Genomic DNA, 21,456 nt, shown 5'->3' on the forward strand with positions numbered 1-21,456 from the left:
CTCGGCGGCTTATGTTAAGCGCTCTTAGAACTGGGCCGGTTATGAAGGCAGTTTCGTCGGGTCAACCCGCCATCTAACCATCTTGCTGTAGCTTTTTACCTGGCGGACCCTCCACGCCGTTCCTGTATTGCCTGAACTTCGCCCTCTTCAGTTGCTTGCGGCGGGTCGTTGCTGCTTTTCAGGGTTATTTTACCAATCCAACCGCTCCACCTTATGCCGGAAGCCTGCGCCCTCACTCTGTTGCTTTTTGCCAGGTGCACTGCTCAGTTCAGTTCTAGTGCTTTGGGTGCTCGAGTACCGGGGCAATTCGGCTCACAGCCCAGTCAGAGGCTTCCACTCGTCAGGTCCCACACGCGTGGGACTTCAAAGTATCCAGGCCGCTTAGCTTACAGACAGCCAAGGAATCAGGCGAGACGACGATACTCCAACATCTCGTCGTGTTGTAGGAGAGCAAACTCCCACAGCATGTGTGTATGCTCCTCCCACAGGAAGCCCATGCTACAGAACTCTTGCAGACTATTGATTAATAAGAAAAAACTGCACAATTATACCCCCAATGGCTGGGGCACTCACCACCTCCTATGATCCAGGCAAAAAAAAGAAACTGCTTCTTCTCCGGTAAACCGCACAGTCAGGAAAGAAGAAATAAGTGTGACCACAACCGGTCACATGGTGCACAATGCAAGACCACCCCTGCTATACTAGCAAAAAAAGTGCGCCAAGCCTTTCAGGCTGCGCAGCTTACAAAACGAAAGTAAAAACCTGTACGTTCCAACAACTGCCTGAGCCCAAAAACCATCTCACACATGTCGCAGCATAATCACATAAATTTATGTGATTAATCCCCACTTGTCAATAATCCCCCTCCGAAAATATTAACCCTTGATTCCATACAGATAAAAGGAGCCACACTGTGACCCTGTCTTCTGGCGTTATATGTATAAAAAATGAAACTATATTACCGGAATCTATGCCGTGGAACAGAAACACAGCCACTCAAGTTTAACAGTCTTGTAGCATCGCTCCTGACATGGACTTAAGTGATGGAAGCAGGCAGTGAAACTCGTCAACACAGATTGCTTAGGAGCTGTTAATACGAGTCAGGATAGGTTCGCAGAAAGACTCTCCCTGCATCTCCAGACTCTAACTTTCGTCAATGCTCTCACTGAGAGGCTGACAAGAAAACTTAAAAATCCAGTCCGATTTCGAAGGGTAGATACCCTTCATAAGAAACTCCTCCGAATCTTCTGACACCTCTGCCAACCTCCTGTGATGAAAGGCAAAGAATGACTGGGATATGAGGGAAGTAGGGAGAGTATTTAAGCCTTTGGCTGTGTGTCTTTGCCTCCTCCTGGTGGCCAGGTTCAGTATTTCCCAACAGTAAAGAATGATGCTGTGGACTCTCCTCATATTAAGGAGGAAATGGTTCTTACTAAACCTTTTTAATTTATTCATAAGGCAAATTTGCAGGAGGCAGAAGATCCCTGACTAACCTCCAAGCCTCGCTGCAAAATAATTGGCACTGGTATTCTGTTTCTGACTCATTGGTAGTGTTGTGCCAAGGCGCTACAAAGCTTCTGAGCAAGAGTTTACCTATGTGTTTAACACATTTGCATAAACATTTCTGAAGCACAATCCACACTACTTGCATTGTTGCACTGGCGTTTACAAGTTCATGGTTAATATTTTGCAAGAGCTAAACACAGAGCTGCATTTGAATAAGCGCATGACATTTTTGTTTTATTAAATTGTGAAGAAATACTCTAAAACGACTTGTAGTGCTACAATTATACAAGGATGTGGCCCTGCTGTCCATCCTAGCATCTTTTGCAGAAAAATTTGTAGAACTATTAAAATAATTATAGAACCATACCTTGTGCAAATGGTATTTGTGAGTGGTCATCTTTGTCTGCCTTATTGGTTTCTGTCAGGCAAACAGTTGTCATCTGCTTGTTCTCACTGGGTATGAAGTCCCCAATGCACCGAGTTTCCTGTACTAAGTGCTCTAGCTCCTGTAGTTCAGAATCTATCTCCGGTGTCTGCAGATTTGAACTCTTTAGAATCTCATACTGCTTCCGAACAAATTTCAGTAGAGTCCTGACTAGGCTAAAACAAAACATCATCATAAGAAAAAATGCAAGGTGAAAAGATGCCTGATATTAATTGTACTTAAATCACTTTTATTAAAGATGCATTCTAAAAAAAAAGTTAAAAAACGAAAACAATTTATGCTTTCATGGTGGTAAGAGTCCGCAATCCATTACTCCTAGGAATGATCTTCCTTGCCACTAGGAGGAGGCAAAGATTCCCAAATCCCAAGAGCTCTATATAACCCCTTCCACTTCTATGAAAATTAATCTGACTTATAGCCAAGCAAAAAAGGTAGGGAAAGAAATAAAGAGCAACAATGATAGGAGCAGGGAAAAATCATGAGCCACAACAGTAAAAAAACAAAAAAAAAAAAAACAAAAAAAAAAAACAAAACAAAAAAAAACAACAAGTTGGGGTCTTGTGGACTCTTGCCACCATAAAATAAATTAATTTATAAGGTAAGCAAAAACAAAATTTATGTTTACCGGATATGGTGAGTCCACGTGATCAATTATTAATGTTGGGAATATTACTAGCCGTTAAGTATGACTTCCCTTACCACAAACCCCAGTCATTCGACCGAAGGAAAATGGAGAAAAAAGAAGCAACACAAGGTGTAGAGGTGCCTGAGGTTTAGACAAAAATAACCGTCTTAAAATAAAGGGCGGGGCCTTGGATTCACCATATCCGGAAATAAATAAATTTATCAGGTAAGCATACATTTTGTTTTCTTTCCTAAGATATGGTGAGTCCACGGGATCATCAATTACTGTTGGGAACCAATACCCAAGCCAGAGGACACAGATGATTAGGGAGGGACAAGACAGGGAACCTAAACAGAAGGCACCAGCTGAAGCAAAAGTATCACATTTATAAAATTTTAAAAAAGTATGCAGAGAGGACCAAGTTGCAGCCTTTCAAATCTGTTCCACAGAGGCCTCATTTTTGAAAGCCCAAGAAGAAGAAACAGCCCTCGTGAAATGAGCTGTAATTCTCTGAGGAGGCTGCTGTCCAGCAGTCTCATACGCCAAACGAATAATACTTCTCAACCAGAGAGAAAGAGAAGTAGCAGTAGCTTTCTGACCTTTAAGTTTCCCAGAAAAACAAACAAACAATGCAGAAGACTGGCAAAAGTCCTTAGTCGCCTGCAAATAGAATTTAAGAGCATGCACCACATCTAGGTTGTGCAACAAACGTGCCTTATGAGAAGGAGGATTAGGACAGAGAGAAGGAACAACAATTTCCTGATTAATATTCCTATCCGAAACAACCTTAGGAAGAAAACCAAACTTGGTATGAAGAACAGCCTTATCTGCATGAAATATGAGATAAGGAGAATCACACTGCAAAGCTGAGAGTTCAGAAACCCTCCGAGCAGAAGAGATCGCAGTAAGAAACAAAACCTTCCAAGATAACTTAATATCTATGGAATGGATGGGCTCAAACGGAGCCTGTTGCAAAACTTTAAGAACCAGGTTAAGGCTCCAAGGTGGAGCAACAGATTTAAACACAGACCTGATTCTGACCAAGGCCTGACAAAAAGATTGCACATCTGGCGCGTCCGCCAGCTGCTTGTGCAGCAAAATAGATCAGAAATCTGCACCCTTCAGAGTACTGACAGACAAACCCTTCTCCAAACCTTCCTGGAGAAAGGATAACATTCTTGGAATCCTGACTACTTCAAGAGTATCCCTTTGATTCACACCAATAAAAATATGTACGCCATATCTTATGGTAAATCTTTCTAGTAACAGGCTTACGAGCCTGAATCATGGTCTCAATGACCGACTCGGATAAACCACGCTTAGATAAAATTAAGTATTCAATCTCCAAGCAGTCAGCTTCAGAGAAATGAGATTTTGATGAAGGACCCTGAAGTAGAAGGTCCTTCCTCAGAGGGAGTCTCCATGGCGGTAGAGACATTTCCACTAGGTCCGCATACCAGATCCTGTGAGGCAACGCAGGAGCTATTAGAATCACCGACACTCTCTCCTGCTTGATCCGAGCAATGACTCAGCGAAGGAGAGCAAACGGAGGAAAAAGGAATGCCAACCTGAAGTTCCAAGGAACTGCCAGAGCATCTATCGGGAAGGCCTGAGGTTCCTTTGACCTCGAACCGTACTTTGGAAGCTTGGCGTTCTGTCGAGACGCCATCAGATCCAATTCCGATACCCCCCATTTGATGGTTAACCTGGAAAACCCTTCCGGATGGAGCTCCCACTCCCCGGGATGAAAAGTCTGTCTGCTTAGGAAATCCGCTTCCCAGTTGTCCACTCCCGGAATGTGGATAGCAGATAGACGGCAATTGTGAGCTTCTGCCCACTGAATGATTCAAGCCACCTCCTTCATGGCTAAGGAACTCTGAGTTCCCCCCTGGTGGTTGATGTAAGACACTGAGCTTACGTTGTCTGACTGGAACCTGATAAACCGGGCTAAAGCCAGCTGAGGCCAAGCCATCAAGGCATTGAAGATCGTTCTCAACTCATATATGTTTATGGGGAGAGCAGATTCCTCCTGAGACCAAAGTTCCTGCTCCTTCAACGAGTCCCAGACTGCTCTCCAGCCCAGCAGGCTGGCGTCCGTGATCACAATCACCCATGAGGGTCTCTGAAAGCATGTCCCCTGGGACAGATGTTCTTGAGACAGCCACCACAGAAGAGTCTCTTGTCGATTGATCCAGAACTATCCTCTGAGACAGGTCTGCATAATCCCAGTTCCATTGATCCTCTGCACGGCTGAGCGACGGCGCCTGAACTAGGATGTCGTCCAGGTAAGGCGCCACCGCAAGCAGCTCCCCCAGAACCTTCTTGAAGACTCTCTTGGCCATTGCCAGACCAAAAGGAAGGGCAACAAACTGGAAGTGTTGGTCCAGAAACGCAAATCTTAGGAACCTGAAGTGGTCCCGGTGAATTGGCACATGAAGGTAAGCAACGGCCACTGCTGACTGAAAAACAAACCATTTGTGCTGAAACATCTTTCTCAACATGTTTTCCAGCTCTTCATCCATGGGCTCTTCAAACGTCAAACTATCCTAGATGGGAATAGTCGTCCGCTTCGCGAGCGTAGAGATAGCCCCATCCACCTTAGGGATGGGCTGAAGCTGAGAGTCAGGAACAGGGAATAGTTTTTTTAAAAGAAGAAGGGGAAAAGGAAGAACCTAATCGCCCCGATTCGTTCTGAATAATATTAGCCATCTTAATGGGAACCGGGAAAGACTGAAGTACTACCCTGTCCACGTATACCTTGTCAAGCTTAGGAATCACAGGTTCCTCCGGTATCTTAGGTTCCGGAACCTCCAAAATAGCAAGCACCTGTCGTAGCAGAGAGCGCAAACTCTCCATCCTAAACCTATAACCAGGATCCTCTGCCGCCAGAGGTTTAGATGACACGGACTCTGACCCAGAAGGGGCCCTCCTTCAAAGAGTTGGAGTGGGCCTCGTCATCGTATAGAGCCTCTGGATCTCCCATTGGCGAGGACAAACCCTGGCACGGGCCGCTATGTTAGACCATATGCTTGCGCTTCGCAGAATATGATAAGGCATGGATCACTTCCGGAACCAACAAAGCTCTCCCGAAGGAGTAACGATTGGTCCCCGGGGTGCTGCATGTGCAAATCGGAGATGAATGTAGGGAACGCACCTCCTGGGATGAAGAACCCTCAGAGGTGGACGGCTCAGTAGTACTAGACATCCGTTTACATTTAGAGGTTGTAACTTTATCAAGGCATGTGGAACATAGTTGAGCAGGCTGATCTCACAATAAACACGGGAATGAGACTTTACTAAGGAAGGAGAGCCTTTCAACGCGTCAGGAGTCCTCCATCGCTTGCGCACTTGGTTAGACTAACTTTATTTATTAAAAAGGCACCTTTATACCACCAATGGCCGGGGCACTCACCACCTCCTAAGACCCGGATTACAGAAACCTCTACGTCTCCTGCGCCACAGATCAACGGGAAGGATAGATGGCCACATCCAGTCACATGGAATGTCTGGCAGGACCGCCCCTGCACTAGGAAAAAACACGCCAAAAAATGGCCGCACAAAGTTTCCGCAAGTAACCTGAAAGTTCCACATTGCCAGAGCCTCATCTAGCACATAACGCAGCAATGACACAAACAATCTCATGTATAACCCCCCCGTTCAATAATCCCCCTTCCAGGAATATTAACCCTCGATTCTGTAAAGATAAAAAGACGCCACACTGTGACCTTGTCTTCTATGTGATCATTATTAATAAAAAATGAAACAATAGTACCAGATTCTACTCCGTGGAACCGGAACACGGCCCTTCAAGTGCGACAGGTTAGTAGCCTCACTCCTGACATGGACTTGAGTGAAGAAAGCAGGCAGCAAAACTTGTCAACGCTGATTGCTTATGGAGCTGTTCATTTGAGTCGGGATGGTTTCGCAGAAAGACTCTCCCTGCATCTCCGGACTCTAACTTTCGCCCAGGCTCTCACTGAGAGGCTGAAAGGACTACTTAAAACTCCAGTCCCACTTCGAAGAGTATTACCCTCCATAAGAGACTACTCCGAAAATCCGGCACTCCTCTACCATCCTCCTGTGACGAAAGGCAAAGAATGACTGGGGGATGAGGGAATTGGGGGAGTTATTTAAGCTTTTGGCTGGGTTTGTCTTTGCCTCCTCCTGGTGGCCAGGTTCTAAATTCCCAATAGTAATGAATGAAGCCGTGGACTCTTTAGATGGAAATGAAACCACAAGACCTATAGCAGCTTAGATTATTCTGATACAAAATGTGAAAAATCCTTATTTACGCTAAAGAAGGCCCAGATTCAGCTCAATCACCCATGCTGTGAAATTTCAGACATAGAACTCCTCTTTGAATTTTTAAATCTAGTTTATGATTTCAAATGTTTTTGTAACGTAATGTGACCATAATTACAAGATCTATCATTTTTATTGAATACAATTTTTTTCATGTAATTTAAGGCTATTTGTATGGCATCAATGTAAAAATCTAATTTTTAAGCAGATGTTTTAACATCTATTTGAATGTGTACTATTCAAGAGTTTTATGCATAACACAATTCTGATTTTACGAAATGCATTCAATGCACTTTTGAAATGGTTTGTTTATTTAGCATCTCACTTTTTCCCACAGCTGGGTAGGGGCAGTGGAATTATTTGCAATGTTATAATATTTTCTGCTATTTTTAAATATTACTTATTATCCAAAGACTAAATTAATTGCAACATTTTAAATAAATTGATTTAATGACAGTTTGTGCAAGCATTGAAAAAAGTTTAACAAGCTCATTTAAGCTTAATACTGGATTACATTTTTGCTGGGTGGTCACTAGAATCAGCCAGTTTGTGTGCCCATTAAATAGGTCCTAGGCAGAACGAGGTTAGCTGTATGTATGTATCACATACAGAAATGTAGGCCATGCCCATAAAGGGACAAAATTAAACTTTCATGATTCAGAAAAAGCATGCAGTTTTATAATTTACTTCTATTATGGAATTTTGCACAATCTTTTTACATGCACAATTTTTAAAGGTACCAGCAACTACTGAGCATGTGCACAAGTTCACAGCATATACGTTTACTAGTCTGTGATTGGCTGAGGACTGTCATGATAAAGTGGACTGGCAAATGGGAAAAGAAAAAAATATTTACAACTTATTTGAAATTCAGTTTCAACATTAGTGCTATTGCATGAAATGTTTATTATGTACTTGTTAATTATGCAATCTACTATGTGTAATGGTCATTTAAACAAGATATACAGATCTATCATTAATTTATAAGTGATAAATTTAGTGGCTTTATGTACAAAAGGTAAAAAAAACAAAACTTATATCATGTATATATTACAGAAAAAAAAAAGGAATATGAATCAGGTAGAAGTGGAATTTGTTTGTCTTGTTTCCTTATACACACACCTCCAGAAAAGTGATGTTAAAGTTTCCAATTTGTACAATTAGATCCGGAATGGAAACAATATTTTAGGTGGAATTAATTTTGTAATCGGTTTGAACTGTTCTCTAATCAGCGCTCTACCTACAAAATTTTACAAAATGTGTGAGTGACGTATAGCTAGAGTGCTGGTTCAAACCGTCCGCTAAAATTACTTTTCATGTTGGCGGCCGGAGTGTTAGAATTTCATCGCTGTATTAAAAAGTCCATGTAAATTATTGTTTCTGTTCCAGATCTGATTACAGGAATTGGAAACTTTATCATCACTTTAATGAGCATAGTTATGCGCACACACTTAATATGTAATTGTGCTACGGGTTCTACTAACCTGTCTGTAGTATTGTTAGCTGGCTCATTTAGAGTGTAAAGACTCTTCTCCGGTTCTGTTCCACCAAAGCTGCTGTTCTGTGAACAATAGCCCTGAATTAAAGAAAGAGAAGTAAAAAGAAATTAAACTCAAAAATCACTTCGAAAACCCCCCACAAATTATGCTTACCTGATAATTTCATTTCCATCTGTGGGAGGAGAGTCCACTGTTTCATTCATTACTTGTGGGAATTAAAAACCTGGCCACCAAGAGGAGGCAAAGACACCCCAGCCAAAGGCTTAAATACCTCCCCCACTCATTCTGCTAAGGGAACAAGGAACAGTAGGAGAAATATCAGGGTATAAATGGTGCCAGAAGAATAAAATTAAATTTAGGTCCTCCCACCGGAGCCAACGGGCGGGAGCAGTGGACTCTCCTCCAACAACAGATGGAAATTAAATCATCAGGTTAGCATAATTTATGTTTTCCATCTTAATGGGAGGAGAGTCTACTGCTTCATTCATTACTTGTGAGAACAATACCCAAGCTCTAGAGGACACTGAATGAAAAACATGGGAGGGCAAAAGAAGGCGGACCCTATACAGAAAGCACCACAAGCTGTAGAACCTTTCTCCCAAAAACAGCTTCATAAAATTTGTCAAATTTAGCAAAAGTATGTAAGGAAGACAAAGTAGCCACCTTACAAATCTGCTCCACAGAGGCCTTGTTCTTAAAGGCGCAAGAAGAGGCCACAGCTCTAGTTGAGTGAGCCGTAATCCTCTGAGGAGGCTTATGTCCTGCTGTCTCATAGGCCAAACGAATAATGCTCCTGAACCAAAAGGACAGTGGAGTGGAAGAGGCCCTCTGCCCACTACGCTTCTCCGAATACACCACAAAGACTAAGTCTGTCTGGAATCCTTTGTGGCCTGAAGGTAAAACTTCAAGGTTCGAACCACATCCAAGTTATGAAGTAACCTCTCTTTGAGCGAAGAAGGGTTAGGACACAAAGGAGGAGCTACCATCTCCTGATTGATATTACGATCCGACAACACCTTGGGAAGAAAACCCAACCCAGTGCGAAGCACAGCCTTATCGGCGTGAAAAAACAAGTAAGGGGGGTTAAAATTGCAAGGCCGCTAACTCAGACTCTGTGAGCCGATGCAATAGCCAAAAGAAACATAACATTCCAGGAGAGAATCATAATGTCAAGCGCATGCATAGGCTCAAAACGGAGCCCTCTGCAAAACCTTAAGAACCAAGTTCAAACTCCAAGGAGGAGCAGAAGGTCTAAATACTGGTCTAATTCTAGACAGAGCCTGAACAAAGGAATGAATATCAGGAAGTTCCGCTAGCTTCTTGTGTAACAGCAACGATAATGCAGAAATCTGACCCTTTAAGGAACTAGCGGCAAGGCCCTTATCCAAACCATCTTGAAGAAAAGCCAGAAACCTGGATACCCTAATCTTGTGCCAGGGATATCCACGTTCCTCACACCAGGATAAATAAGTCCTCCACACCTTATGATAGATGCGACGAGTGATCGGTTTCCTGGCCTGAATGAGAGTATCAATCACTCTCTCCAAGAAACCTCTTTAGGCGTTCAATCTCCACGCAGTCAGCCTCAGATAATCGAGATTTTGGTGAAGAAAAGGACCCTGAACTAGCAGATCTCTGCGACAGGGTAAACTCCATGGAGAAGACGACATTCACACCAGATCCGCAAACCACGTCCTTGGTGACCACAACCAGCAATCAGAAAGGTTGAGACTTGCTTATGTTTGATGCCGGCCACCACTCGAGGGAGAAGTGGCAATGGTGGAAAGATGTAAATTAGGTTGAACTCCCAAGGTACCGCCAAGGCATCTATCAGCTCTGCCTGGGGATCCCTGGACCGCGACCCGTATCTGGGTAGCTTGAAGTTGAGTCTGGACGCCATGAGATCTATCTCCGGCGTCCCCCATCTGATATAGATCTCTGCAAACACCTCAGAATGGAGAGACCATTCCCCCGGATGGAACGATTGTCTGCTGAGGAAATCCGCTCCCCAGTTGTCCACACCCGGAATGTCGATCGCTGAGAGATAACAGTTGTGGGTCTCTGCCCATTCCAGAATCCGAGACACCTCCCTCATGGCTAGGGAGCTTCTCGTCCCTCCTTGATGGTTTATGTACGCCACCAAGGTAATGTTGTCCGACTAGAATCTGATGAAACGGGACAACCCCAAGAGGGGCCAAGCCCTCAGAGCATTGAATATTGCTCGTAGTTCCAGGATATTTATCAGTAGGGTTGACTCCTCTTGAGTCCACCTGCCCTGTACCCTTCTGGCACCCCAAACAGCTCCCCATCCTGATAGACTTGCATCCGTGGTCACAATCTCTCATGATGGTCTCAAGAAGGATGTCCCCTGGGACAGTTGCCCCGGACAGGGCTCAATTTTCCAGAGAGATCTGAGTGATCGCCGTTCCATTGTCTCAACATACATAACTGCAGATGGAATCTGGCAAAAGGAATTACATCTATGCTGGAAACCATAAGTCCGATCACCTCCATACACCTTGCCACAGATGGCCTTGAGGAGGTCTGAAGGGCAAGATAGCTGGACGCGATATTGGAACGCCTCTGATCTGTCAAGAATATTTTCATAGCTATGGAATCTATGATCGTGCCCAGGAACTCCACACTGTTGCTGGGAACCAGAGAACTCTTTCCCTCATATATCTTCCATCCGTGGGATCGAAGAGGAAGAAGAGTCCTTGAGTGGTCCCCCGCAAGACTGTAGGACGGAGCCTGAACCAGGATATTGTCCAGATAAGGGGCTACCGCAAAACCTCTGGCTCTCGCTATTGCGAGCAGCGCTCCCAGAACCTTTGTAAAGACTCTTGGGGCAGTCGCTAGACCGAATGGCAGGGCCCACAAACTGGAAGTGTTAGTCCAGAAAGGCGAATCTGAAGTGGTCCATGTGGATTGGCACGTGAAGGTAAGCATCCTTCAAGTCTATTGTCATAAAATTGCCCCTCTTGTACTAGGGGCAGAATCGATCTGATAGTCTCCATTTTGAACGATGGAACTGACAGAAACTTGATTAGGTACTTTAGGTCCAGAATCGAACGGAATGTGCCCTCCTTCTTTGGGACCACGAAAAGGTTTGAATAGTACCCTAGACCCCTTTTTGCTAGAGGTACTGAAACTATTACTCCGAGAGAGGAGAGATCCCTCACGCACTCTAGAAAGGCATCTCTCTTCTCTAGTCTTGAGGATAGATTTGACAGGAGGAATGTGCCTCTGGGCGGATGAGATTTGAACCCTATCCTATAACCCTGGGTGATAACCTCCAGAACCCAAGGATCCTGTACATCTTCCATCCAAGCCTCTGCTAAGAGATAGTCTGCCCCCTACGCAATCCAGAAACGTATTGGGGGCCGCCCCTTCATGCCGAATTTGTCTCGGCAGGCTTCTTGCTCTGCTTGTACTTGTTCCAAGATTGGGCCGGCATCCAAAATCCCTTGGACTGCTCAGTCTTCGCAGCGGGCTGCTGGCGTTGAGACTTGTCCGAGCGAAAGGGATGAAAAGTAGAGCCCTTAGGCTTATTCTTCTTATCCTGTGGAAGGAAAGCACCCTTGCCTCCCTTGACCGTGGATATGATAGAGTCCAGGCCTGGACCAAAAATAACCTTCCCCTGAAACGGGAGAGATAGTAATCTAGACTTGGAAGTCATGTCAGCAGACCACGACTTTAACCACAGAGCCCTACGAGCTAGAACAGAGAAACCTGAAGTCTTAGCATTCAGGCGAATAACCTGCATATTTGCATCACAGATAAAAGAGTTTGCAACCCTTAAGGCCTTAATCTTTTCCTGTATCTCCTCGAGGGGTGTCTCCAACTCGACCATAGCTGACAGTGCGTCACACCAGTAGGTAGCCGCTCCAGCCACCGCAGCAATTGCCGCTGCCGGTTGGAAAACAAACCCCGTGAGTTGGAACATCTTTCTCAACATGGATTTCAATTTCTTGTCCATAGGCTCTTTGGACGACGAACTATCCTTGAGAGGAATAGTCGTCCGCTTAGCGAGCGTGGAGAAAGCACCATCCCACTTTAGGAATGGCCCCCTATAGCTCAAGCTGAGACGGGAAACTGCTTTTTAAAAGAGGTAGTGGGAGAAAAGGACGAGTATCAGGGTGCCAGGAATCAGACTGAGACGAGAAGTGCAAAAATTATCACACCTTTATTAATAGCAAGAAATAATATGTCCACAAGTCAAATAACAAGCCAGGAATCAAAACCAGAGCTGGTAGTCAGACGTGCCGAGCCAGGAGCCAAAGCGAGTAGTCAGACGAGCCGGAATCAGGAACAAGGAGAACAGCAGAGTCAGGAACAAGCCAGGGATCAGGAACCAGGAGGGATGTCAGACAGCCAGGTTATGCACAGGAGCTCTCACAAACAGGTCTGAGACAACGCAAGGGCAAAGCATACTGAACAGAGGCCCTTTAAATAATAAGTGATGACATCATGATGACTGCATCCTGTCTCACACGGATTATGTACACCAGTCTGGCCATAAAAGGAAGTGCAGGAATTGAGTCAGCAAGAGAGGTGAGTAAAATGGCTGCCAGCAGCACATGGCAAGCAAAACAGGGAAAAAACCCTGACAATGAGCCAAGTTTCTCCCACTCATTCTTAATAGTAGCCATCTTCACGGGAACTGGGAAGGTCTGAGGCACCACCCTGTCCTCCGAAAACCATATCTAGTTTAGGGAATCAAAGGTTCTTCTAGAAGTTTAGGTTCCGAAACCTCCAACGTAGCAAGCACTTCCTTTAGTAAAAAGCACAAATGCTCCATCTTAAACTTAAAATCAGGCTCCTCCGTAGCCGGAGGCTTAGAAGACGCCGATTATGTCCCAGAGAGAGCACCCTCGGATAATCTCTGAAACCTCCAACGGAGTAGATTACCCAACACTTCTCTGCCAACTTCCTGTGATAAAAAGCAAAGAATGACTGGGGGATGAGGGGAGTGGGGGAGGTATTTAATCCTTTAGCTGGGGTGTCTTTGCCTCCTCCTGGTGGCCAGGTTCTTAATTCCAACAAGTAAAGAATGAAGCAGTGGACTCTCCTCCCATTAAGATGGAAAACAAAAAGTAAATTTATGCTTACCTGATAAATTAATTTCTTCTATGGTACGACGAGTCCACGGATTCATCCTTTACTTGTGGAATATTATCCTCCTGCTAACAGGAAGTGGCAAAGAGCACCACAGCCGAGCTGTCTATATAGCTCCTCCCTTAGCTTCACCCACCCAGTCATTCGACCGAAGGTACAGGAAGAAAAAGGAGAAACTAAAAGGTGCAGAGGTGACTGAAGTTTAAAATCAAAAAATATAATCTGTCTTAAAATGACAGGACGGGCCGTAGACTCGTCGTACCATAGAAGAAATTAATTTATAAGGTAAGCATAAATTTACTTTTCTTCTATAAGGTACGACGAGTCCACGGATTCATCCTTTACTTGTGGGATACAATACCAAAGCTACAGGACACGGATGAACGGGAGGGACAAGACAGATGGCTAAACAGAAGGCACCACTGCTTGAAGAACTTTTCTCCCAAAAATAGCCTCCGAAGAAGCAAACGTATCAAATTTGTAAAATTTGGAAAAGGTATGAAGCGAAGACCAAGTCGCAGCCTTACAAATCTGTTCAACAGAAGCATAATTTTTAAAAGCCCATGTGGAAGCCACAGCTCTAGTAGAGTGAGCTGTAATTCTTTCAGGAGGCTGCTGTCCAGCAGTCTCGTATGCCAAACGGATGATGCTTTTCAGCCAAAAAGAAAGAGAGGTAGCCGTAGCTTTTTGACCTCTACGTTTTCCAGAATAGACAACAAACAAAGAAGATGTTTGACGGAAATCTTTGGTCGCTTGCAAGTAAAACTTCAAAGCACGAACCACGTCCAAGTTGTGCAACAGACGCTCCTTCTTAGAGGAAGGATTAGGACACAGAGAAGGAGCAACAATTTCCTGATTAATATTCCTATTAGTAACAACCTTAGGAAGGAATCCAGGTTTGGTACGCAAAACCACCTTATCAGCATGGAAAACAAGATAAGGTGAGTCGCATTGCAATGCAGATAGTTCAGAAACTCATCGAGCCGAAGAGATAGCAACTAAAAACAGAACTTTCCAAGATAGAAGCTTAATATCTATGGAATCCATAGGATCAAACGGAACCCCTTGAAGAACCTTAAGAACTAAATTCAAACTCCATGGCGGAGCAACAGGTTTAAACACAGGCTTGATTCTAACTAAAGCCTGACAGAACGACTGAACGTCTGGAACATCTGCCAGACGCTTGTGTAATAAAATTTATAAAGCAGATATCTGTCCCTTTAAGGAACTAGCAGCCCCTTCTCCAATCCTTCTTGGAGAAAGGACAAAATACTAGGAATCCTGATCTTACTCCATGAGTAGCCTTTGGATTCGCACCAATAAAGATATTTACGCCATATCTTATGATAAATTTTCCTAGTGACAGGCTTTCGAGCCTAAATCAAGGTATCTATGACCGACTCAGAGAATCCCCGCTTGGATAAAAACACAATTTATGCTTACCTGATAAATTTATTTCTCTTGTGGTGTATCCAGTCCACGGATCATCCATTACTTGTGGGATATTCTCATTCCCAACAGGAAGTTGCAAGAGGACACCCACAGCAGAGCTGTAATATAGCTCCTCTCCTAACTGTCATAGCCAGTCATTCGACCGAAAACAAGCCGAGAAAGGAGGAACCATAGGGTGTAGTGGTTACTGTAGTTTAAATTTAAAAATTACCTGCCTTAAAATGACAGGGCAGGCCGTGGACTGAATACACCACAAGAGAAATAAATTTATCAGGTAAGCATAAATTGTGTTTTCTCTTGTAAGGTGTATCCAGTCCACGGATCATCCATTACTTGTGGGATACCAATACCAAAGCTAAAGTACACGGATGAAGGGAGGGACAAGGCAGGAACTTAAATGGAAGGAACCACTGCCTGTAAAACCTTTCTCCCAAATATAGCCTCCGAAGAAGCAAAAGTATCAAATTTGTAAAAATTTTTGAAAAAGTATGAAGCGAAGACCAAGTCGCCGCCTTGCAAATCTGTTCAACAGAAGCCTCATTTTTAAAGGCCCAAGTGGAAGCCACAGCTCTAGTGGAATGAGCTGTAATCCTTTCAGGAGGCTGCTGTCCAGCAGTCTCATAGGCTAAGCGGATTAAGCTTCTTAGCCAAAAAGAAAAAGAGGTTGCCAAAGCCTTTTGACCTCTCCTCTGTCCAGAGTAGACAACAAACAAAGCAGATGTTTGACGAAAATCTCTAGTAGCTTGTAAGTACAACTTTAAAGCACAGACCACGTCCAGATTGTGTAACACAAGGATGGAACCACAATCTCTTGATTGATATTCTTGTTAGATACCACCTTAGGCAAGAACCCAGGTTTGGTACGCAGGACTACCTTATCCGTATGAAAAATCAGATAAGGAGAATCACATTGTAAGGCAGATAGCTCAGAGACTCTACGAGCCGAGGAAATAGCTGCCAAAAAAAAAAAAAAAAAAAAAAAAAGAACTTTCCAAGATAAAAGTTTGATATCTATGGAATGAAGAGGTTCAAACGGAACTCCTTGAAGAACCTTAAGAACCAAGTTTAAGCTCCATGGTGGAGCAACAGGTTTAAACACAGGCTTGATTCAAACTAAAGCCTGACAAAATGCCTGAACGTCTGGAACATCTGCCAGACGCTAGTGCAAAAGAATAGACAGAGCAAAAATCTGTCCCTTTAAGAAACTAGCTGACAATCCTTTTTCCAAACCTTCTTGGAGAAAAGATAAAATCCTAGGAATCCTGACCTTACTCCATGAGTAACCCTTGGATTCACACCAATAAAGATATCTACGCCATACCTTATGGTAAATTTTCCTGGTGACAGGCTTTCGTGCCTGTATTAAGGTATCAATAACTGACTCGGAGAAGCCACGCTTTGATAAAATCAAGCATTCAATCTCCAGGCAGTCAGCCTCAGAGAAATTAGATTTGGATGGTTGAAAGGACCCTGAAGTAGAAGGTCCTGTCTCAGAGGCAGAGACCATGGTGGAAAGGATGACATGTCCACTAGATCTGCATACCAGGTCCTGCGTGGCCACGCAGGTGCTATCAGAATCACCGATGCTCTCTCCTGCTTGATCTTGGCAATCAGTCGAGGGAGCAGAGGAAACGGTGGAAACACATAAGCCAGGTTGAAAGACCAGGGCGCTGCTAGAGTATCTATCAGTGTCGCCTTGGGATCCCTGGACCTGGATCCGTAACACGGAAGCTTGGCGTTCTGGCGAGACGCCATGAGATCCAGTTCTGGTTTGTCCCAACGGAGAATCAGTTGTGCAAATACCTCCGGATGAAGTTCCCACTCTCCCGGATGAAAAGTCTGACGACTTAGAAAATCCGCCTCCCAGTGCTCTACACCTGGGATATGGATAGCTGATAGGTGGCAAGAGTGAATCTCTGCCCAGTGAATTATTTTTGAAACTTCTAACATCTCTAGGGAACTTCTTGTTCCCCCTCGATGGTTGATGTAAGCTACAGTCGTGATGTTGACCGACTGAAATCTGATGTACCTCAGAGTTGCTAACTGAGGCCAAACCTGAAGAGCCTTGAATATCGCTCTTAGTTCCAGAATATTTATAGGAAGGAGAGACTCCTCCTGTGTCCACGATCCCTGAGCCTTCAGGGAGTTCCAGACTGCACCCCAACCTAGAAGGCTGGCATTTGTTGTTACAATAGTCCAATCTGGCCTGCGAAGGTCATACCTTTGGACAGATGGACCCGAGATAGCCACCAGGGAAGAGGATCCCTGGTCTCTTGGTCCAGATTCAGTTGAGGGGCCAAATCTGTGTAATCCCCGCTCCACTGACTGAGCCTGCATAGTTGCAGCGGTCTGAGATGTAAGCGTGCAAACGGCACTATGTCCATTGCCGCTACCATTAAGCCGATTACTTCCATACACTGAGCCACTAAAGGTCGCGGAATGGAATGAAGAACCCGACAGGAATTTAGAAGCTTTGATAACCTGGACTCCGTCAAGGTAAATTTTCATTTCTACAGAATCTATCAGAGTCCCTAGAAAGGAAACTCTTGTGAGTGGGGATAGAGAACACTTTTCCTCGTTCACTTTCCACCCATGCGACCTCAGAAATGCCAGTACTACGTCCGTATGAGACTTGGCAATTTGGAAGTTTGACGCCTGTATCAGGATGTCGTCTAAATAAGGGGCTACTGCTATGCCCCGCGGCCTTAGGACCGCCAAAAGCGACCCTAGAACCTTTGTAAAGATTCTTGGGGCTGTAGCTAATCCAAAGGGAAGAGCTACAACTGGTAATGCCTGTCTTGAAAGGCAAACCTGAGAAACCGATGATGATCTTTGTGTATCGGAATGTGAAGATAAGCATCCTTTAGATCCACTGTAGTCATATATTGACCCTCCTGGATCAGTGGTAGGATGGTACGAATAGTTTCCATCTTGAACGACGGAACTTTGAGGAATTTGTTTAAGATCTTTAGATCCAAAATCGGTCTGAAGGTTCCCTCTTTTTTGGGAACCACAAACAGATTTGAGTAAAAACCCTGTTCCTGTTCCTCCTTTGGAACTGGATGGATCACTCCCATAACTAGGAGGTCTCGTACACAGTGTAAGAATGCCTCACTCTTTATCTGGTTTGCAGATAATTGTGAAAGGTGAAATCTCCCTTTTGGGGGGGAAGCTTTGAATTCCAGAAGATATCCCTGGGATATAATTTCCAACGCCCAGGGATCCTGAACATCTCTTGCCCACGCCTGGGCAAAGAGTGAAAGTCTGCCCCCTACTAGATCCGTTACCGGATAGGGGGTCGTTCCTTCATGCTGTCTTAGAGGCAGCAGCAGGCTTTTTGACCTGCTTACCTTTTTTCCAGGTCTGGTTTGGTCTCCAGACTGTCTTGGATTGAGCAAAAGTTCCCTCTTGTTTATTATTAGAGGAAGTTGATGCCGCACCTGCCTTGAAGTTTCGAAAGACACGAAAATTAGACTGTTTGGCCCTAGATTTGGACCTGTCCTGAGGAAGGGCACAACCTTTTCCTCCCGTGATATCAGCAATAATCTCCTTCAAACCAGGCCCGAATAGGGTCTGCCCCTTGAAGGGAATGTTAAGTAGCTTAGATTTTAAAGTCACGTCAGCTGACCATGATTTAAGCCATAGCGCTCTGCGCGCCTGTATAGCAAAACCAGAATTCTTAGCCGTTAGTTTATTCAAATGAACAATGGCATCAGAAATAAAATAATTGGCTAGCTTAAGTGCTCTAAGTTTGCCAAGTATGTCATCCAATGGAGTCTCTACCTGTAAAGCCTCTTCCAGAGACTCAAACCAGTACGCCGCAGCAGCAGTGACAGGGGCAATGCATGCAATGGGCTGTAGGATAAAACCTTGTTGAATAAATATTTTCTTAAGGTAACCTTCTAATTTTTTATCCATTGGCTCTAAAAAAGCACAACTGTCCTCGACAGGGATAGTAGTACGCTTTGCTAGAGTAGAAACTGCTCCCTCCAGCTTAGGGACTGTCTGCCATAAGTCCCGTTGGGTGGCGTCTATTGGAAAACATTTTTCTAAAAATAGGAGGGGAAGAGAACGGCACACCTGGTCTATCCCATTCCTTATTAATAATTTCTGTAAACCTTTTAGGTATTGGAAAAACATCAGTACACACCGGCACTGCAAAGCATTTATCCAGTCTACAAAATTTCTCTGGCACTGCAATGGTATCACAGTCATTCAGAGCAGCTAAAACCTCCCTAAGTAACACGCGGAGGTGTTCAAGCTTAAATTTAAATGTAGAAATATTAGAATCAGGTATCTTTCCAGAGTCATTAACATCACCCACTGACTGAAGCTCTCCTTCCTCAGCTTCTGCATATTGTGAGGCAGTATCAGACATGGTTCTTAAAGCGTCAGTATGTTTTGCATTTTGTCTCACCCCAGAGCTATCTCGCTAACCTCTAAGTTCAGGTAGTCTGGCTAATACCGCTGACAGTGTATTATCCATGACTGCCGCCATGTCTTGTAAAGTAAACGCTATGGGCGCCCTAGATGTACTTGGCGCCATTTGAGCGTGAGTCCCTTGGGCGGGAGTCAAAGGGTCTGACACGTGGGGAGAGTTAGTCGGCATAACTTTCCCCTCGTCAGATTCCTCTGGTGATAATTTTTTTTAAAAACAGAATATGATCTTTATTGCATAAAATGAAATCAATACATTTGGTACACATTCTAAGAGGGGGTTCCACCATGGCTTTTAAACATAATGAACAAGGAGTTTCTTCTATGTCAGACATGTTTATACAGACTAGCAATGAGACTAGCAAGCTTGGAAAACACTTTAAATCAAGTTAACAAGCAAATATAAAAAAGGGTACTGTGCCTTTAAGAGAAACAAATTTTGTCAGAATTTGAAAAACAGTGAAAAAATGCAGTAAATCAAACGAAATGTTTACAGTGTATGTAATAGGCTAGCAGAGCATTGCATCCACTTGCAAATGGATGATTAACCCCTTAGTTCAAAAAAACGGATCAAAAAAACAAAATAGGTTTTTTGTTTTGTTTTTGTTTTTTTACAGTCACAACCAACTGCCACAGCAAGCTGTGGTCCTACCTTCCCCAATAAACGACTTTGGAAAGCCTTTGAGCCCTTTAGAGATGTCCTATAGCATACAGGGGACTCCTGAGGGAAGCTGGATGTCACAGTTTGTAATTTTAACTGCACCAACTGTAACTTTTATACTATAACAGTGGAAAGCCTCAGTAAAACTGTTTCTAGTCAAAATTTAAGCCAGCCATGTGGAAAAAAACTAGGCCCCAATAAAGTTTTATCACCAATGCATATATAAAAACGATTAAACATGCCAGCAAACGTTTATATTGCAATATCATAAGGGAATTACCCCTGGGAGTAAGCATGATACCAGTCGTTATTAAATCACTGTATTCAGGCTTAACTTACATTAATCCGGTATCAGCAGCATTTTCTAGTGTTTTCCATCTCTAGAAAAAATTATAACTGCACATACCTGATAGCAGAATAAGCTGCACGCCATTCTCTCGCTGAAGTTACCTCATCTGTGTAATCCCCTCAGACATATGTGAGAATAGCAATGGATCTTAGTTACAACCTGCTAAGATCATAGAAACCTCAGGCAGATTCTTCTTCTATTTACTGCCTGAGATAAAATAGCACAACTCCGGTACTATTTAAAAATAACAAACTTTTGATTGAAGAAAATAAACTAACTATATTTAACCACGCTCTCCTACAACATCCTAGCTTGTTGAGAGTTGCAAGAGAATGACTGGGTATGACAGTTAGGGGAGGAGCTATATTACAGCTCTGCTGTGGGTGTCCTCTTGCAACTTCCTGTTGGGAATGAGAATATCCCACAAGTAATGGATGATCCGTGGACTGGATACACCTTACAAGAGAAATCAAGCGTTCAATCTCCAGGCAGTCAGCTGCAGAGAAACTAGATTTGGAACGGACTTTGAATCAGAAGGTCCTGTCTCAGTGGCAGAGTCCATGGTGGAAGAGATGACATGTCCACCAGGTCTGCATACCAAGTACTGCGTGGCCACACAGGTGCTATCAAAATCACCAAAGCTCACTCCTGCTTGATTCTGGCAATCAAACGAGAGAGGAGAAGGAGAGGAAAATGGTGGAAACACATAAGCCAGGTTGAAAGACCAGGGTACTGCTAGAGCATCTATCAGTACTGCCTGAGGATCCCTTGACCTGGACCCGTAACAAGGAAGTTTGGCATTCTGACGAGACGCCATCAGATCCAATTCTGATGTTCCCCATTGCTGAATCAATTGAGCAAACACCTCCGGATGGAGTTCCCACTCCCCCGGATGAAAAGTCTGACGACTTAGAAAATCCGCTTCCCAGTTCTCCACTCCTGGGATATAGATTGCTGATAGATGGCAAGAGTGAGTCTCTGCCCACTGATTAATTTTGGAAACCTCTATCATCGCAAGAGAACTCTTTGTTCCCCCCTGATGATTGATATATGCTACAGTCG

General features: G+C 44.0%; 1 protein-coding gene across 1 annotated transcript in view; it reads right to left on the bottom strand.

Annotated features, from left to right (window-relative positions):
- The window catches only part of LOC128638676 (kinesin-like protein KIF18B), a 258,121-nt gene that overhangs the window by 111,266 nt on the left and 125,399 nt on the right, over positions 1–21,456 (bottom strand). The window contains exons 11-12 of the mRNA XM_053690790.1: positions 8,363–8,454; positions 1,874–2,106 (exon numbers count right to left, since the gene is read on the bottom strand). Coding sequence (XP_053546765.1) covers positions 1,874–2,106; positions 8,363–8,454 — 325 coding nt within the window. The remainder of the gene's footprint in view (positions 1–1,873; positions 2,107–8,362; positions 8,455–21,456) is intronic.

This window comes from Bombina bombina, chromosome 8, assembly GCF_027579735.1.
Source record: "Bombina bombina isolate aBomBom1 chromosome 8, aBomBom1.pri, whole genome shotgun sequence".
Lineage (NCBI taxonomy): Eukaryota > Metazoa > Chordata > Amphibia > Anura > Bombinatoridae > Bombina > Bombina bombina.